The 19,620-nt window shown below is 42.4% G+C and overlaps 1 protein-coding gene across 2 annotated transcripts; it reads right to left on the bottom strand.

Annotated features, from left to right (window-relative positions):
* Positions 1–90: 90 nt before the first annotated feature.
* On the bottom strand, positions 91–19,233 carry PI4K2B (phosphatidylinositol 4-kinase type 2 beta). 2 transcript variants are annotated; one of them, XM_068149319.1, is made up of 10 exons: positions 18,829–19,233; positions 14,149–14,306; positions 8,859–9,059; positions 7,772–7,903; positions 6,209–6,362; positions 5,438–5,505; positions 4,832–4,931; positions 3,606–3,739; positions 2,502–2,561; positions 91–1,835 (listed from the first exon to the last, which is right to left on the bottom strand). In XM_068149319.1, the coding sequence occupies exons 1-10, from the start codon at positions 19,121–19,123 to the stop codon at positions 1,662–1,664; spliced, it is 1,476 nt and encodes a 491-aa protein (XP_068005420.1). In that variant the 5' UTR covers positions 19,124–19,233; the 3' UTR covers positions 91–1,661. The 2 variants fall into 2 exon arrangements, with proteins under 2 accessions (XP_068005420.1, XP_068005421.1); XM_068149320.1 differs by having other exon boundaries at positions 18,958–19,232.
* Positions 19,234–19,620: the final 387 nt, after the last annotated feature.

The following is a 19,620-nucleotide window of genomic DNA, read 5'->3' as shown; positions in this document are numbered from 1 at the left end:
CAGCAGCTTTTGGTCCAGGGATGGAGCGGAGCAGAGCAGAAGCAGGGGTGGCGACTGCTGAACAAAGGAGACCGCCGAGCCTAAACCCCGTGCGATTTAGACAATGACGTTTATTTGCTTCAGGAGGCAGGTCTGGTACATGAACAGCATCTTTCGTTTTGTAATAAACTGTCTGGATAAAAACAATCATGGAAAGTCTAGAAATGTGGTCATCTCAAGCTCATTTTGAACTCCACCATACAGTGACTTTTTACATTTAAGGCTTAAACGTTTCAGTTAATCATGTGAAGTGCTGACATGCTACATTGATATTTACATCCACCCAAAATTTATATAAAATACAAGCATTTTATTATTTTTGAGTTCAACAGTATTGCTTAGAATTACAAAATACAGCAATGTCTGAAATACTGAAGGTTTCACAAAAGCAGCAGCTCTTCTCCCAGTTCCAGTCTTCACTCTCCAGAAAATGACAAAAAACCAAAAAATATTTACTGTGTTACAGAAGCCACAGATCTAGAAACATGAACATCAAGTAACTTAAACAGAAATCCCAAGGGCAACTGGCAGAGGAGTGTGACACTGCCGAGGGCACGGTAAGGAGTCTCTGTGCTCTGTGCATTACAGTCTTGCTTTTTTCCAGCTTAAAAAAAATTAATTAAATAATTAAGGGTGTGTTTAGCTAGAAATTTAGAAGGCAGACTGGCTTTGTGAGGAACACATTTGTGCTTCTGTCATTAATAGTGCAGAACCACTGTGGTGACTACCGATGAGCACATCTGGCAACACAAACAACCTCTTAATAACCTGGTACAGCTCTTTCGCTGTGATGCATCCAGAAAGAAGTACCACAATTTTCCATCCATGTGCTTAAACACACAAGTTCTACAAGCTACAGGTGAAGTTGCAACCTCTGAAATGTACACTCAGTTCATTTTGTCACAGTAGGAACTGTGTGTACTCGCCCTGGTTGAATTTTGATGAACTGTTTTTGGTCCCCATGTGCAAAACAACCCACAAAACCCCAGTGGACCAATTTTTTTGGCCCCCTCTCCTTTTCTTTCACATGTTTGTCAAGGACAGATTGATTATTTTATTGGTTGGTTGGGTTTTTTTTTGTTTATAGTGCATGACTTTTCAAGTAACCAGCATATGGAAAAAAAATAAATCTATAAAGAGCTTAAAATAGCAGGAAGAAATTCCAAGGAAAAGCATTTTCCACAATCAAAGAGTACATTCTGCACTTCTTTTTCTCCAGAGACCATATAAAAGGAAAGTGATAGTGTGGAGGTTCTCACATTTATGTTAAACCAAAAAAAAAAAACCCAAAAGGAATTCCTGTTGTATTCCAAAGGAGGTTTTCAGCATATGCAAAGCGTGTCTCTTCCCTTATTCATAGTATTATTACTCAGAATACATTACTTTAGCCTATAAAAATACAGTATGGATAAGTTCTTCTCGTTCCCTGACATAAGGATTTACAATTTTGACACCAAAAAAATTGTAAACTTTCATTACATTCAAAACGGATTTCTGAAGTCTTCAGAATTTCAGTTCTGAGGTGGTGGCAGTCAGCTCTCAGCACACAGCAGAACTATTGTAGCTGAAGAGCCTTTCCACAGAAGTGAGGAGAAACTTACTCTTCCCACGTGTTTTTGTTGCTACCAGGAGGAAAAGAAAGGCTTCCTGCTATGGAAGGTCTGTGTGAACGCATTGCTCAGGTGAACAATTCGGCCCTGACTTCCAGTGCTGCTTCGCTCCACGATCACACGTGGCATCTCCACAAGCTGAATGGGGCTCTTCTCATCCTTTAATGCCTGAGTGAGGTTGAGTATCTAAAAAAAGCAGAAGCAAGGCAAGGTGAGGGCACACAAATCAACTGTGGTTAACAGGCTGATAAATTTAGATGCCACTCTTAATTCTGCAAATGAGTGCGCTGTCAAATGGAGCACTTTAAAAAGACATTTGACTGCAAATGGAAGGATGGGATTTATTTGGTAACATCATGACATCCTACTGCTGGCTGACTACACTTCTTTAATGTTGCATGCAGCCTTCTCTGCACTTTTGGAAAGTGCTAGAAACCAAAATCTAAGAGCATCTGAATACACTCCCATTTATTTTAACAACATAATCAGATTGGCACCAAAATTTCCATCCCAGATTAGGACTCTTCTCCAATCCTTCATTTCTCTTTTTTAAGGACATACAGAATGTATTTATGTATACAGAATGTATTTTTTTAAGGATACAGAGAATGAAGGGCTTCCCTACCCCCAACAAAACCAAAGCACATTGAAGAAAATCTCCTATAAACCCCTTTTTTAAACACCAGTATATATATGCATATAGATGAGCCAGCACCAAGTAAGGACAAACTGCAGCAAGAAGTTTAACCTTCTTAGACACAAATCCAACAGATTTCTTTCATTTCAACAGGAATGAGGTTTTACTGCCCTAAAGCTCAGTTGAGAAGTAACAAAACAAAAAAGCAGTCTTACCTGCCCTCTCATAACAGACATTTGGTTTTCAAAAGTAGCCTTGTCAAATCCTTTGTCAGTCTTTAACAAAGACAGCAAAGAGTTATTATAGGAAATGACCTATTTTTAGCTGTACATGTAGCACAACTTCAGCAGTTTCACAACACAAACAGTCAAGTTTACCAATGTTATGATAATTACAGGAGCTCTGTGGAGTCATAGCATGACCCACAAAAAGGTCTCTCTGTTGCAGGAAGTTAACATGTGAAAAAGAAGGATGTTGCACATCATGAAAGTGAAATACATCAGTGAGTACCACTTTAGGGACTTGGTAGGTAGGCTGAATACCATCCTGTCAGGTCACACTGCTCTCTCTCATCTCTGCTCTGCCAAAAGAATACGTCCCTCCTTCAGAGTGAAGAGCTTCAGCTTCCACTGGGTGGAACAGAGAAGCCAGAGTCACTCTGACTTTGAGTCAAAGATGCAACATTGTGAATGTTTCAGAATCTACTTTTGACACTACAGCTGCATTTTCATTGTAAGTTGGACACTTCCATTTCTTTCCAGCCTCACCACTTGGATTATTTCACTTGACCAAGTGATCCAATTGCTTATGTAACTTTGCAGAGGACACATCTTTACCTGTCAATATTGTGGCACAGTTTCAGTACCTTTAAAATAACCTTGATTTACTTTAAACATGGTAAAGCTTTCAGCATCAGCTCCACATGCAAAATCAAGTCCATGAAAAGCATGCAGGTCCTTTAAGTCACATTAAATAGATGATTTCCTCTGGTTGCTACAGTTTTCAAGTGGCTCCACACCACACAGGTATGTTAAATGGAGTTTTTGCACAGATTTGTGCTATAACTGTTAATTAACTTTAATTGAGTCTATGAAACTCAGTATATAAAAGGTAATTATGCTTTCAGATGAGCTGATTACTATCAATTAGCCACATTAGTGACAGTTTCCTCTTAATTATATACACATTTTCTCCTACACCACTGTTAAAGCCACAATAGCAAAGCATCATGACATACAGAAGATACATTTATAAGAGAAAAATCCCTGCAGGTATCAGCTATTTCAGTGATGCTCAGTTCAAAGCAGCACTCAACTCACCTTAAACAGTTCATAAAGATCTTCACAAAGATCCTGGACGAAGTTCATATCAGAAACGCGAGGAAGAACTAGGTCCCTGGTCTCCTGAGAGAAAGGAACTTTTGCTTGAGGAAGCCAAGCCCAGTGGAAGGGATCTAGTGCAAAGAAACAGCATAATTAATCACAGAATCAGCACAATTAATCACAGACTGGAATAGACCTCTGAGATCATCAAGTCCAGCCTATGACCTAACACCTCTACATCAACCAGACCATATCACTAAATGCCACATCCAGCCTTTCCTTAAACACCTCCAGGGACAGCAACCACCAGCTCCCTGGGCAGTCCATTCCAGTGTCTGACTTCCATGAGGAAGGGCTTCCTACCATCCAACCTAAACCTTCCCTGGTGCAAGCTTCAGGCCATGCCCTCTCTTCTTGTCACAAGTTGCCTGGGAGAGGAGGCTGACCCCCACCTTACCACAACTTCCCTGCAGGTAGTTGTAGAGTGTGATCAAGCTATAGAGACTACACAGAGCTCTGGGTGTGGTAATTTACAAGCCTTGACAGCTACACTTGCCCACACTTGAGTGCTATAATTACTTGATTGGCTAATAATTCACAGAAGTAATTGTAAGCCCTGCTGGGCACTTCCCCCTAAACTACAGGTAGTCAGAGATGTGGTCAGAAGCAGTCAAACCTTAACAGCATTAGTAGTTTTCAGTCTGATCAAAAACACTGAAGTACAAAGCAAGCTAAAGGTGAGAACAAGTAAAGATAACATGTAACTTGTCCACTTGCTCAGCTAGAGCAGAGGTTGGCTTTGAAACAAGTTTAGTCATTGGAGAGAACTTGCATGTCCATATCACTCAGCAATCAGGTTTTTCAAGAGAACACAGGAGAAACATGCTGCTAAAGCTTTCCAACTCCACCAGCAGTCAGCTTACATACAGGAGTATGTTTATGAATATCTGTGGATTCATAGTGTTTAAAGGTTGATACTTTGACATATGAACAAAAAAATGTGAAGCTAAAACATATGAACAAGGGCTGAATCACACATGCCACTGCAGAATGGCATTTGCTGCTAACTTTCTGAAGTTAGCCTTATTTAAAGCTATTCTGAAGTGCCTTATTTAAAGAGTCCATAGATAACTACAGTGATGATTTCTTACTACAACCATCCAAAAAGAGTTATTTGGGAATTTATCTCCAAAAGGAAGGTGACTGAAGAATGCAGTACTTACATGCCCTCCACTCATCAGGATGCTTAAAAGGAAATGCTAAACCATTGTCAATTGCAGCAATTTTAATAGTAGATTCTTTAGTTATGGTCCATTGGCTGTCCTGTGGAAGGAGTATTTTAAAAGTAAGTTACACTTCTGTGCTTACAGCAACAGTGAAATGCATTAAAATTACTAAATAACATACTCCCTAGCTTCACTGCTTACAGACAACTTAAAGAAAGATAAAGGAGTACCCAAATAATCTCCAGCATATGTAATGCTTACTCTACCCCACCACAAAGAAGTCCTTCCCCTAAATACAAGGGAAGTAGAGCACACAAGCAGCTGCAGAAACGTGCTTGAGCAGCAGTGGGCACTTTGATTATTATTATAGGCCAGGATAGTGGAGAAAAACAAACCAGTAAAAATTATTTCTAGCACTGTTCTGTCCAGATCAGTTTAATCCAAAGAGTTTACCCATTCATTTTGCCTAGACCAATTTGCAGTTATCACTTCTCTTGAGACTATGCACCAGGGTTAAAGCCACGTGCTTCAAGCCCTGCAAGACCAAGTTATGAAACTAAACAACTGAAAAAAAATCTAAGTTTCAGGGCTCAATTTTCTTACCTTATCTGACAAATCAACTCCTTCATCTGCTTTTTCATATCTGACTAACCAGTTGTCATTACCTCTGTCTGGAAACAGGAAAATGCATGTCACCATATGTTATTTATAGAGAAATCATCTCCTAAAGTGATGCACAATGACTAAGAGTGTAAATGGGGAAGCTGCCAAAGGAGTCAGGCAAAACTGTCCAAAAAGCTTTTTCTATCACATGTGTTTGAGCCTTACTGAAATGTACAAAGCAACTGATTAATTGGAAAGAACAAAACCGTACCAAGTGGTTCTCAGGTACATATTACTGCTTCAGCTTCCTTGACTGGCTGAATATGGAGCAAAACATCAAACAAACTAACATTTTCTGAAGAAACCTTTGCTGCAGTGCACATTTTTCCCAAGGGGAAAAAACCAAACCAAAACAACAAAACCCCAAACAGGTCAGCACCAAAATGACAGAATTTAAGACTGTTTTATTTTTCAGGCTTGTTTGAATCCAAAGTAAATTTGTTTGAAGTTTAAAAAGAACCATTCTGGACCTTCAATTGTGAGAAAAGCATCCAAAATGCATTAGAAGTATCACACAGTATCACTAAGGTTGGAAGAGACCTCAAAGACCATCAAGTCCAACCTGTCACCACAGGCCTCATGACTAGACCATGGCACCAAGTGCCACATCCAATCCCCTCTCGAACACCTCCAGGAGCAGCTTTCAGCCAGCACTGCTTACCCTTTCTGCTTTACAAAACCAGACAGACACCAAGGCACACTAACAAATACCTGTATTTCTGATGACATAATCCAAGATAACCAATCTCTCAAACTGCATCTGAAATTCTTTCCTTGTGTTCTCAGGCAAAGGATCAGTTTCAAACTTCCTGAGCCAGTAGTCAGCTTCCTTATATCCTTCAACAAACAACTGGAAGGAGCCAACCTGAAATAGGAAGAAACTGCCTTTGGAAAATGTATCTGGGTAGGTCACATCAGCTAATCTTAACAGAAAACATGATCATATACTTTCAGAGCTCAGAACACAGGAAGCACAACACACACAAAACCCAACCAGGAAAAAACCACCTTTCAAGTGGCTTTGCTTTCATTTCTAAAGTCTGCAAGGAAAAAACAAACAAACAAGCAGGACTCAAATCACCACTTTTTTTTTGGGGGGGGGTAGGGTTTGTTCTTTCCCCTGGGTGGGTGAGGAAGGTTGCTTGTTTGGGTTTTTGTTGTTATTTGTTTGGGGGTTTTCTGTTTGCTTGGGGTTTTGTTTATTTGGGTTTAAATATTTAAGCACTCACTGCATTTAGCATAACAAAACAGAGCCAGACAGCTCACTATAAATGAACACTGAGTACCAGGAGCAATATGTGAAAGAAATTCAAATAAATAAGATATAGTCTTTTTCCTGTGGATTACTGAACCAAGTGTTTTCAATGAAGCTCAACAAAAATCATAGGAGGAAACCCTTCCCCTCTCAAACACTTGTATTGATTGATGGAAACAGCAGCATTAACCATTTCTTTTCCAAGACAGACCTTTTTTTAACATGAAAATGACTTCCCAAAGAGTCCAAGGAAGGAAATTATTGATGGCATAGGCTCCACATGTGTGGGCTGAGGAAAAGTCTTCAAAATTAAAATTCAAATAGTATTTGAGAAGTGAAATGCAGACAGAGGCACATGTGCAGGGACGTGGGTAAACACGGAGCACGTGGAATAACCATGCTGAGAGAAGCTTGCATAACACAGGTCACAGGGACTGGAACTGCTGGGAACCAACACAAGTGGATTACCCAAGCTGGAGAGAACCTGTGTTTTAAATTAGGAGTAGAACACTGTAGTGGAAATTTGGGGAATACAATAAGGCTCACTAGGTAAGAAAGGCGTGAGTTTGTAGTCAGTGGAGCATTGCATACAAGAGGAGAAGGAGGTAGGATGAACACAGCAATAGAACACTGAAAAGAATAACACAGTAGAAAACAAAACAAAGCAAATTTAGGCAAAAAGAAAGAACAGATATCTTAGGCTCACACTGCAAGGGAGAAACAGACAATATGGGAACACGACACTGAAGGACAAGAAAAAAGAACCATGAGCAATACACAACACTTTGCTGTGTTGCTCCCTCAGCGTGAAGCAAACCTGTAGCAAGATGATAGCTAAAATGAAGCCATGATGGAACAGAGTGGGTAAGTTTTGTGTAGAAACAAACAGCCATGTTCATCAAACCTCAGTCATCAAGAGATAGCAACAAGGTCTTTCTTCTACTGTGGAAGTTCCCTACCCTTTTAACCCCCAGCTTTGTGGAAGCATGAGGAAATGCACAGGCTCTTTCCCACCTTACCTTCGGAGGTAGTCCGATTCGATTGAATTTTTTAGCAACTTTTGGCACTTTCTCTAAAGCATATTTTTTTCCTCTGGACTTTGCACGATCTATTGCACTGTAATTAAAGGTCTCACTGACAAGCCAGACAACCTTGAAACATGAAAGTTAAAACACACAGGTCAGAAGTCATTATTACTTCGATCACAAATGTGCAGCAAACGTTACGCCTGGTTGCTAACAAAACCCAACCCCAAAGGGAAGGATCAGGCATTGCCAACAGAAAATACTTTCTCATGCCAAACTTGGCTATTTCATGTATCTCAAACCAAAAGGGGAGCCTTGAGACGCTGCTCTTCTGCAATTTTAAAAAGTGGCAGAAAATGTTGGAAGCTGAAGCAGTCTGAAGAAGATTCAGGTCAGATCTCAAACTCATCCTTCAAAACCCCAGTCACACTCTCCACACCAAACCACTGTGCCTGGGGACTTGCAACAATTTATGCCTTAGGGATAATCACAGAATCAATAAGTATCACAGGATCACCAAGGTTGGAAGAGACCTCAAAGATCATTGAGTCCAACCTGTCACCACAGACCTCATGACTAAACCATGGCACCAAGTGCCACGTCCAATTCCCTCTTGAACCCTTCCAGGGATGGTGACTCCACCACCTCCCTGGGCAGCACATTCCAAAGGCTAATGACTCTCTCAGTGAAGAACTTTCTCCTCAACTCAAGCCTAAACTTCCCCTGGAACAGCTTGAGACTGCATCCTCTTGTTCTGGTGCTGGTTGCTAGAGAGAACACACCAACTCCCTCCTGGCTACAACCACCCTTCAGGTAGCTGTAGAGAGCAATGAGGTCTCCCCTGAACCTCCTCTTCTCCAGGCTAAGCAACCCCAGCTCCCTCAGCCTCTCCTTGCAGGGCTGTGCTCAAGGCCTCTCACCAGCCTCGTTGCCCTTCTCTGGACACGACCTCAAATCTCATCAAGTCTAACCTGTCACCCAAGACCATGCAGGATATAAAAGGATGTCTCCACAAACACAGTCCAGAGAACCACAAATCTCTCACTACATATATATATTTTGTACATATTTTAACTTTTACCTTAGTTTTAGGTACAACTCCTAGCCCCAGCTTGTCATCCACAAGATAGGCACCAGCTTCAGAGAGGTATCCCTGATTTGGAACGAGGCAGCCTCTGCCAAAGCAGCAAGGACAACAGATTTTGTGAAAATATTTGGTCCACTTTGGATTCAGATGTCCATAAGGCTCTTCAGATTTTGGTTTGAACACTCCAATAATTTTCTAGGATGAAAAAAAAAAGAAGATAATAATAAAAATTCAAGTCTGACTACTTTGAGCTGTGAGAGCTTAAAATTCTTTTGAAAAGCAGCTATTTGAAAATATCTTTGGTGTTCTGCATTGGCTTTTGGAGATGCTCTTTTTGATGAAACAAACCAAAATGGCATTCCACATACATTTATATTTAAATGCCTGTCTAGAATAGAATAGAATAAACCAGGTTGGAAGAGACCTTCAAGATCATCGTGTCCAACCCATCATCCATTCAAAATAAGTTCCTGGTAAAATGAAAACAAGCTAACATCTACTAGTTTAAGGACTGAATGTTAGAATATATTCTATTTTAGGAGATATTCTTCTTTTAAAAGGATGTCAAAAATAAATACCCAACCAACAAATACCAAAAAACCATTTTCAGCCCATCAGTTAACTCCCTGACAGAGAGAATGGCTCCAGGAAAGTGACAAACACACTGAATGCAAATAATCAAGTGTTACTTTTTCCTGTTATATTTGGTTTATTCATTCCTTTGAATGGATCAAAACATTCTGCACAGTGCAAATTCAAGGAGAGGTGCTGTTTACCACTGCTGGAGATTTCTCAGCTCAAAGCTGACAATGGTGCACACTATCTACCACCATCTATGTTTAAAATTGTTCAGACACTATGCTGCAAGAAATCTGTTAAACTGGAGAAAAATGGGAAAAAAAAACCCCAATGAGAATAAGCACAAAAAATGTGACTAATGGAAGTCTGTGTAAACAGGGATTGTTTAGCCTAAGAGAAAATGGAGCACAATGAACTATGTAATAGGTTGCTACAGAGAGAAGAGGAACAACCCATTTACTGTTAATGAGCCAAGAAATGATAGGCTTAAATCTCAGTTGCAAAGGAAAAAACCCAACCCTTTTGAACCATAAGAACAGCTCAAGACTGGAACAGAGTGCCAGGAGTCTGCAAGCCAGGATGCCACTACCGACAGGTCAGCTAGGTGTCCATCAGGAATCACGCTGGAACGATCCTGCTCCACAACACAGGCATTAAATAGATGGTTTCTCAAGGTGCCTCCTACATGTGATTCTATATTTGTTAATCTCAAACCACAGGATTATTACCACACTGAAATATATATAGCCTTCCAATTGTTTGTGATAAAGTTGAGCTACAGCAGAGTCACTACACGGACTTTATGCACTAGGCTCAAGTGAAACACAGTGGAAATGCAGTGCCTTCATCCCTTCTCACAAGACCATGTTAAGTAAATTAAATCATTATCTATTTAAGAACTGTTTAAGAAGCATTTTCATATTAGTATCTTCCTGAATCCTTTCCAAATAGTACCTCAATAAGATAGACAGTGCATGCTGTTGCACTAGCACTCACTCCTTAGGTCATGAGGATCATTGATAAAGAGGACAAGCGCCAGTACTGAACCCTGGGGGACAACACTAGTGACTGGGTGCCAGCCAGATTTAGCTCCATTCACCACCACTCTTTGGGCCAGGCTATCCAGCCAGTTTTTAATCCAGTGCAGAGTGCACTTATCCAAGCCTCGTGCCATGGGTTTCTAAAGGAGACTATCACTATTTGCATTCACCCTGTAGAATAAGTTTACTATCAACAGGGGCAGGAAAACAAACTGATGAAAATTCTCTTGTTTTCAGTATGCTATCACCTCTGATACTAAGGCTGCACACAAACTCCTGAGCAAGCTCTACATTGACACAATTCAACTCAGACCTTCACAAAAGGCTACAACAAATCTTGTATGCAACAGGAAAGGCTGGGATATTCTCTGAATACTTGACTTGTTTGAGCTTTTGGGGTTTTTTTGGTGGTTGTTGGGTTTTTTGGTTTGTTTTATAAATCACACTTTAGAAACGGAATTTATTGGCATACTAGTTCAAGCAAAATTCTAGTGTTAGGTTTAGAATTGTTAGAAAGAGTTAGTATTTTCCCCTGCTGAATCACAGGTATCTATCTACCTGCTCAAAACCAACCTAGCAGCTTTTCACTTCCCAGAACCACAGTGGTATGTTTGGTAGTATATGGCAAGCCATTAATTATCACTCTGTGGATAATACTTTCTCCAAACAGCTGGTTTTAAAACAGGGCTTAGCTCATTCCCTGACTTGCCTGGACACCTTTATGCTGTAGTATCAAATCTAGACCTGGTTTTCAAGGTTTTGCTGCAGTAAAAGTCTTGCTGCATGGGCAAAGCCACTGCTGTTGAGGGCCATAGCAGACCCAGAAAGCTCAATGCACAGCCAGCCTATCAAGGCAGTCTTAGTTTTGCAAGTCACAGTTAATTTCTAGACTGATTTCACTGGCATTTTTCAATTAGCCAGAAGCCAAACTATCAAAAACGTGTTGTAGAACAGTTTGTAACAGACAGTATCTTTTACTTCATCAGTATAGAAATATTCAACACTTCAGCTGTGCTACTTAAGAACTGAACTGCTTTGCTGCAGTACCCAGCTATGCCAATAAAGGCAAAAAGTTAATTATTTTAATTAGGCAGTCTGAGTTATTTTAGCAATAGAGCCAAAGCAGCGATTAGGATGACCTAATGGAAACAGACTGTTTGACCTGCAACCTCCTATTAGTGTGGATAAACATTTCAGTAAGAAGGCTTAGCACATCTTTAATGAGCTCTTTCCCAGCACAAGGAAGAGCAGATTACTCAAGAAGAATAGGAGAAAGCAAGTCACAAAACTGGTCTGGAGCAGAATGATGCAACACTCCACCAACCAGTATGTGAAAGCCATTCTCCAACTGGGAGTGCAAAATGAAGTTTTGTCAGACCTTTAACTGGGAAAGCAAATCAGACAAGCTCTGAATTCAGCACAGAGAATGAAAGCAAAATTGAAAGTCAGCTATGAATTCAGTGCCATTTTCTCACAGCCCCATGTCAGCAAACACTTTTATCAGGAGTTTTTTCCAGCTCATACACAAGAAGTGGGGAGAGGGGAAGGAGCTTTTTCAGTTTTCATTTCTCCTAAATGCTTACATTCAAACCAACGACCTGGAATTTAGCTAGAAACAAAAACACTGCCTCATGGCAAGATAGAAGACGACTGGGGGCACAGTGAGACTCACTAGACCCAGGCCACAGTGACTCTCTCAAGCCTTTGCCAGACACCCCAAAAAAAAGCAAAATCAGGCTGAAGAGGCTTCAAACAGACTTGCACACAGGGAAATCCAGAAAAAGTATGGGTTTTTTTTCCTCCCCTAGAAAGTTAGTTAATAGAGAAGCTACTAAGAAGAAAAGATCTTGACCTCACAGAATAAAGAAAAACTCCCCAAAACCCACTTGAGCAGTGTCCTGTTTCAGCTAAACCAGAACCACTGAATTGGATCTGTTTTAGCTTAAACCAAGACAAGCAGTTTTAAAGGATTTTTAGCACAACACCTCTGTAGAATATTCCTTAGATACATCATGCACTGACTTTTTCAAAGAGTTCTGATGTAAGCCAGTATTTGGTTGGTGACTCAGACTTGTTCCTGTTTCATGTTAAATAAGACAGAACCCTAATTTAAAATACCTCTTTTAAAGCACTATAAAGTTTGAGAATGTATCTAAAAGCATACAATCTGAAAACCTACAGGGAACTAAAGTACTGAAGCAGGGATGTATAGATGCCTGCTGGCTTTGAACAGGTTGCCATGTTAACAGCACTGAACACCACAGCAAGAATCCCACAAAGTGACTGGGAAGTATTTTTCTTTTCTCTCCCATTTTCAGAAAGAGAGAGACTACTCCACACTCCTTCCCAACCTATTTTGGCTCCCCTCTGCTGGAATGAAGAGGGTCACTACTAACAGATGCTCCTGGAACACAGGAGTATGAACTGCCATGTGCAGGTCCCAGATGATTTTGAAGGGGTAATTCTGCCACGTTCCATCTTAGAAATAATTCAAATAAACATTTGAATTGATTAAGTCAGGCAACTATTCTAAAAATTACTCAAAGCCTAAAGCTACCACCACAAAAGTGGCATTGAAACAAAGTAAACACCTATGAAAATTAACTGGGAAAACGTTCTGTGATGGCAAATAACATGAATAAAAGCTAAATCAAACATGTCATGTTCCCTAAACAAATGGGAAATGACCATTTATGGGATGCAGGGAAGAACAACAATCCTGAACACGTTGTGAAAACCCAAGCACCTGAAGTGTTACAACTTCCTTGTCCAACACACTCAGAATTAATGAACACCTGCATCTACCTAAGGCCAGAAGACTGCTGAGTAAGCTTAAAATAAATCAGATGTAACAAATGAACAAAGGTGTGGGGGTTGGGAGCCTTATTTTTGCAAACAGGCTGGCAAACAAAAGCTGCTGCTTTAAAGCAAACAGTGTGAAGGGATGCCTAGAACGTTTTCTCTGAGCCCTAACCAGGGGTTACTTTTTGACTAAATGATGCTAACCAGGTGTTACTTTTCAAGCAAGATATTCAGGTAGCTCTTAGCTCTCCTGAGGTTACTTTGAAACAGAGCTCTGGGGATCACTATTGGAGGTACCATTTACCACTATGGGAGGAGACACCCAAACTTCAAGTTAAGATTCAGCAGATAAGTACAAGTAAAAAGGTAGATTTGTTTGTATCACTCTTCTTGCCCATTTAACACTCAGAGGACAGAGACATGACCTAAAGAGCTATCTAAGAAGAGATAACAACACAGGCAGCTTGGCTAAAGAAACCTGAACCAACACTCAAATCAGAAGCTCAGCTTTGTGAAATATCAAGTAAAAGACACAAAGGACAAAATGTTAGATTCTGCACAAAGGAATTCCTGAGTTGTTTTCAGATGTTAGAGAGACCTTTTTTCCCATTTCTTTGGTGCAGATCATTTAAAGCACTGTAAAAGTGTAACAGAGAAATAATGGTTATGTTGGCCTAGCTCATGCTGCAAGACATAATTAGAAATCTAAATATCACTTGTGTTGAATATTCCAACATAGATTTGGGCACACCATAAATTATTAAACAACTCATTTAAATGAATTTCCATTTAAATAGGATTTTTACATTTCCATTTTAAATTCATTGCTGATAGTGTCTCTGCTTTTGCAGTAATAAGCTCACCCCTTTGGGATCCTTGGCAAAATAACTCCCACTGGATCCTTGAGAGATTCTTTCTGGAAAAACTCCACACTCTATAGCTTGCTCTGCTCTCAGAATAATCTCTGCAAATTCTGGATCATCTGAAAATATATTCATCTCAGCAGTGTGTCCTATATGGCCTGAAAAACAAGAAAACAAGCAATCTTCAGTGGCATTTTTACTACAAATTAACAGCAACACAAACAAACACACACTGAAAAGCCTTCCCTGCTAATGCTCATTCAACAGCAGGCTGAAAAACCTGGGCCATTAAACCAGTGCAAACTTCCCACTGCTTTACCTTTTGTTTAATCAGCCAAACCTGTAACAAGGGTGACCTTAGTGCTCTCTACAACTACCTGAAGGGAAGCTGTAGACAAGCAGAGGTTGGTCTCTTCTCCCAGGCAGCCAGCACCAGAACAAGAGGACACAGTTTCAGGCTGCACCAGGGGAGGTTTAGATTGGATGTTAGGAAGAAGTTCTACACAGAGAGAGTGATTGCCCATTGGAATGGGCTGCCTGGGGAGGTGGTGGAGTCACCATCACTGGAGGTGCTCAGGAGGAGACTTGATGGGGTGCTTGGTGCCATGGGTTAGTTGTCTAGGTGGGTTGGATTGGTTGATGGGTTGGACACGATGATCTTGAAGGTCTCTTCCAACCTGGTTCATTATTATTATTAACTACTTTGAGAGCAGCACTGCAAAGTGTTTATACTTTTCAAGGATATTCTTTTTTTAAAGGGAAAAAGAAAATCATCTTCAAGATTGTAACAACAAAAATCAAAGTGCTAAAGATTTTACACAACATTGTTATTAATATTTGTGTCCTTTTTACAGGGAAAGCTACCTGAAAGTAAACTACCCATGGCTCACTGTGGGAATGGTATCACCCCAATCACTTCATGAACACATTAGCCAGGCTGTTATCTCAGACACAATCAGGTTACTCACAAAATGATCCATTCATCACAAGTGGCACCAATATCCCAGGGGAGTCCTGCATGCCATCACCATTGCACCATTAAAATACTATCAGCTGCTTGTAGAATTTCTTTACATACCTACCAAGGCATTTTTGCACAGTCTGTGACTCTATGTAAACACTTTGGAAGATAACCAGACTAGAAGTTGCCAGGATTTAATACTTCTACTTCTTTAAACTTTTCCAAGCAATTTCTCTGTGAGTTTTGGAACTGTAGATTTTGGTACCTTACTTTTAGGACTAAGGATTCATGCACATTATGAGTATCTTTTAGAAGGTCTGTGCATTAGGGCTCCTTTCTGCCATTAGACTGATGTACCTGTCTCTTAGTTAAACATTCAGAGGCAAAAGTTGCCTTATTCCCATCTCAGCACTTGAAGAAATATAAGATAGAACAGAGCAAGAAGGGGAACAAGAACTGACACAGAATCCATTCAGAAGAGAAACTCCCAAACTGCTGGTGGTGGATAGTCAAATGAAAAACTAAAGAATAAAAGTTACTCTTGATGCTTTGGACATCTTTCAGTAGCACAGGTCATTCTTTTCTAGAGCATTACCTCCTGCTTGCATGAAACACTTGCCAATAACAACATGGCTTCAAAACAAGAACTAAAGAGCACAGACCTAGGAAAACCTTAGTGAAAGTTTCAGTAGGAAGAGAAAACAACAGCACAATACCTAAGGCTGTGAATCTGCAATGCTGGAAGATGAGGATGTGCTGAAGATACCAAATGATATAATCCACAATCTCATCCTGTCACTACAAAGCCCCTTTAAAAAGTCTCTTCCCAGCTTTCTTGTAGTCCCCTTCAGGTATGGGAAGGCTGTTATAAGGGCTTCCCAGAACCTTCTTTTCTCCAGGCTGAACATTCCCAACTCTCTCAGCCTGTCCCCATAGTGGAGGCACTCCAGCCCTCTGATCATGTTTGTGGCCCTCCTCTGGACCTGTTCCAGTGGTTCAATGTCCCTCTTATGCTGGGGGCACCAGAACTGGAAACACTATACCAGGTGGAGTCTCACAAGCGCAGGGTAGATTGGAGAATCACCTCCCTCATCCTGCTGGTCACACTTCTTTTGATACAGCCCAGGACAGGGCTGCCTTCTGGGCTGCAAGCACACATTGGCAGCTCAGGTTGAGTTTTTCATCATCTGACACACATTGGCAGCTCAGGTTGAGTTTTTCATCATTTGGCACTCCCAAGTCCTTCACCTCAATACCACTCTTGAGCCACTCCTTGCCCAGTCTATGTTTGTGCTTGGGATTGCTCTGACCCAGGTATAAGACCTTGCACTTGTTGAACTTCATGAGATTAGCAGGGGCCCACCTCTCAAGCCTGTCCAAGTCTCTCTGGATGGCATCCCTTGCCTTCAGCATGTCAAGCGGACCACACAGCTTGGTGACATCTGCAAACTTGCTGAGGGTGCCTCAATCCCACTGTCCATATTGCTGACAAAGATGTTAAACAGCACTGGTTCCACTACTGACCCCACTGTCACTGGTCTCCAATTGGACATTGAGCCATTGATTGCAACTGAGTGTGGCCAACCAGCCAATTCCTTAATGCACTGTGACCAGGATCTCATGTAGAACAGTGTCAAACATTTTGCACAAGTCCAGGTAGATGACATCATTCGCTCTTCCCTTATCCACTGATGCTGTAACTCCATCACAGAAAGCCACCAAGTTCATCAGACATGATTTGCCCTGTGGTGAAGTCATGTTGGTTAACACAAATCACCTCTTCATTTGTCTTAGCAAAGCCTTCAGGAGGATCTGCTTCTTGATCTTGCCAGGCACAGAGGTGAAACTAACTGGCATATAGTTCCCAGGGTCTTCCTTTTTCCCCTGTTTTAAGATGAGGGTTGCTTCCCCTTTTCCAGTCTTTTACCAGATTGCCATGACCTGAGTGGTTTGGCAACTTCATCTGACAGTTCTCTCAGGAGCTGCGGAGGGATCTTATTGGCCCCCATGGACTTGTGCACTTTTGTGTTCTTTACATGGTCACAACTTTAACTATTAAAGGTGGACACTATTTTAACATGATTAAAGGCAGTTCCTTTTACCAGTCCATCTTCATCTATACAGTCTCCTACATAATTCCATCATGCAAACATTTTTTGATGCATTACCATCTGCTTCATAATTGTTCCACCTGACCCATGAAACAATCCTGTACTTTCAAGTGTTAGACAAACAGACAAGGTAAGGAAGGAAGAAGAGAGGAGGTGATGTGTTCAACACCATTCTGAGATTTCCCTACATATTCCTGCAGCAGATGCCAAGCAGTGCTTTGCATTCACCACCCTAATTGCCCTAGTGGTGCAAGACCCACAGCTCTAATCTCTGCTTTGAAGCATCACTGCTATGTTTTGCTAGAAGCACTGTCAGCAACACATCTTAAACTTTGTGGGAACAAGGCAGAACTCTAATATTTTAACAGCCTGCTCACATACAGGTTAGGTCTACTCTTGGGATCACTGGCTAATGGATGAGAATTTCTTTTTCCTTATGGTTAATCACAGTACCCTTGCAAAAGCTCTCTGTGGCTAGTAAAAAGTTACTAACATAACTTGCTTTGCTCAAAACAGTAGAATTCTTGCTTGGATTTTAAAGAAACATGCTGCTGTTGAAATATGAACAATTTTCACCAGTCTCTGGCAAGAAATTCTATGGCATTATTACAATAACATTGTTAGTGATAAAAGTCCACAGATCTCTGACAGCAGACTTTTCCTAGAGGTACATCTACTTACAAAGTTGCACACAGTTGGAAAGCCTGAAGGCTTAATGAAAAAAAGAGAGGCATAAATACTGTGTAGTTTTTCATCTTGCCCATGTATTTAGAATGAGATAATGGCCATGCTTATGCTGCTTTTTAAACTAAGAACTCAGCTCTTGCATTTCCAGGTTTTCCTAGCACTTTTATTTCTCTCTTCAAGGCTGGATTTCAAAACATGGGAAGCAGATACGTTTTTATAAACACCAAAAATGGGACAGCAGAGTCCACATCTGAAACTCTTAATGCATGTGATGGCACAGAGCAGCAAACAAATGACTGGACTAAAGCTCAGAGTAAAGGATGAAAAGGTGGGGGTTGCAAGCAAGTAACTGATGGAGTAGGCAAAACAAACAGAGAACTCGAGAGATGCGACCAGGTGCTCAGGAAGTCCCACCACAGAAGTCGGTAAAATACGCAGAGCTAGAGTTTCAAGAGACGTGATGAAAACAAACAAAGCAAAGCCCAACAAAATAGAAGACAAGTGAGCAACGAGAAGTTAACAGTGAGGACGCTCAGGAAGACGCAAATGAGTTTCTGCAGCGCTGCACGCAAAACATTCAAATCTTGAGCTATTCGCAGCGCTTTCCCTTCAGAGTCCACCTGCCGATAAAGGGCAACGCACCTCTGCCCCTCGCCGATGCTCTGCCCACGCTCGTAACAAGCTCCCTGTGAATCAGGGGCAGCTCGGGAGGCACCGGGCACGCCACATAGAGCGCACTTTGGTCTCTTCAGGTACTTCTGTCGCCTCGCTGGCAGGACAGGGCAGAGCGTACCTCTGCCCGAGGAGACACGCAGGCTGCCATCGCGGGCAGAGCCAACCTACCCCGAGCCGCGCACCCCCCGCAGCTCCCCTCCGCGTCCAGCCCAGCCCAGCGGAGCAGCCGGCGGCCCCGGGCCGTACCTGCAGGGGCGCGGGGCTCCTTGTCCCAGGCGGCGCACCCTCGCCGGCCGCGGCCGGTACCCGACGCCCTTAGGAGAGGCTCGTCCTCTCCATCCCCCTCGGGCCCCGAATCCTCTGAGTCCTCCTCACCCTCCTCTTCCTCCTCCTCGAGCCCCGGCTCCCCACACAGCCTCACAGCCCCGCCAGGGGCAGCTTTTAGACGTTGCGGCTCCCGCCAGGGCGGCCCTGTCTGAGGCGCCGGCTCCTCGAAAACTAGTAGCTGCTCATCAGGTTCCTCAGCACCCGGCTCCGCCATGGGCGGCCGCGGCCGGGGGCTGAGCACGGTAGGAGGCGCCTCCGGACGAGCTCAGGCCCCTCCGCCGCAGCCCATAGCACTGACTACCGCCCGCCGCCACCGCGGCTCCTGTCACGGCCCTGCGCATGCGCGGCACCGGCGCCCCACCCGCCGCCGCTACCTGCTTAAAGGGGCCGCGGCGGCGCCGGCCGTCCCCGCGCTGAGCAAACAGCTCCAGCAGTCACGGTGTTGAGTGGCACTCGGCCTGGGAGTAGCTGCGGACTCCAAAATGTTCTGCCGGCCAGCCACCGGGCATGGGGCTAGCAGAGCAGGGTGCAGAGAACTGCTGCCACAGGGCACGGCTGTGCTCGGGGAACGGCAGGGTTTGGACATTTGATGTTCCCGCGGTGGGTCAGTCTGGGAAAGGAGATCTGCTGGGGTGGCCTCAGACGCTGTGTGCAGCTGCTGTGATTTACACAGCCTAACAGTGGCAGGATCTGCTCGGCGTTCACCTGGGA

Source organism: Melanerpes formicivorus, unplaced genomic scaffold (assembly GCF_026170545.1).
Source record: "Melanerpes formicivorus ecotype bairdi unplaced genomic scaffold, bMelFor1.0.p_v2 SCAF_18, whole genome shotgun sequence".
NCBI lineage: Eukaryota > Metazoa > Chordata > Aves > Piciformes > Picidae > Melanerpes > Melanerpes formicivorus.
The sequence above is the reverse complement of the archived record's forward strand: the minus strand, read 5'-3'. Positions and strand labels throughout refer to the sequence as shown.

What these genes read in the sequence shown, in the direction of transcription:
- PI4K2B (XM_068149319.1), bottom strand. Translation starts at nt 19,123, where the DNA reads ATGGCGGAGCCGGGTGCTGAGGAACCTGATGAGCAGCTACTAGTTTTC. An exon ending in GGAGCCCCGCGCCCCTGCAG is followed by an intron (nt 14,307 to 18,828) that starts GTACGGCCCGGG and finishes CTTGTTTTTCAG; the next exon opens with GCCATATAGGACACACTGCT. An exon ending in GAATCGGACTACCTCCGAAG is followed by an intron (nt 6,363 to 7,771) that starts GTAAGGTGGGAA and finishes TTCCTATTTCAG; the next exon opens with GTTGGCTCCTTCCAGTTGTT.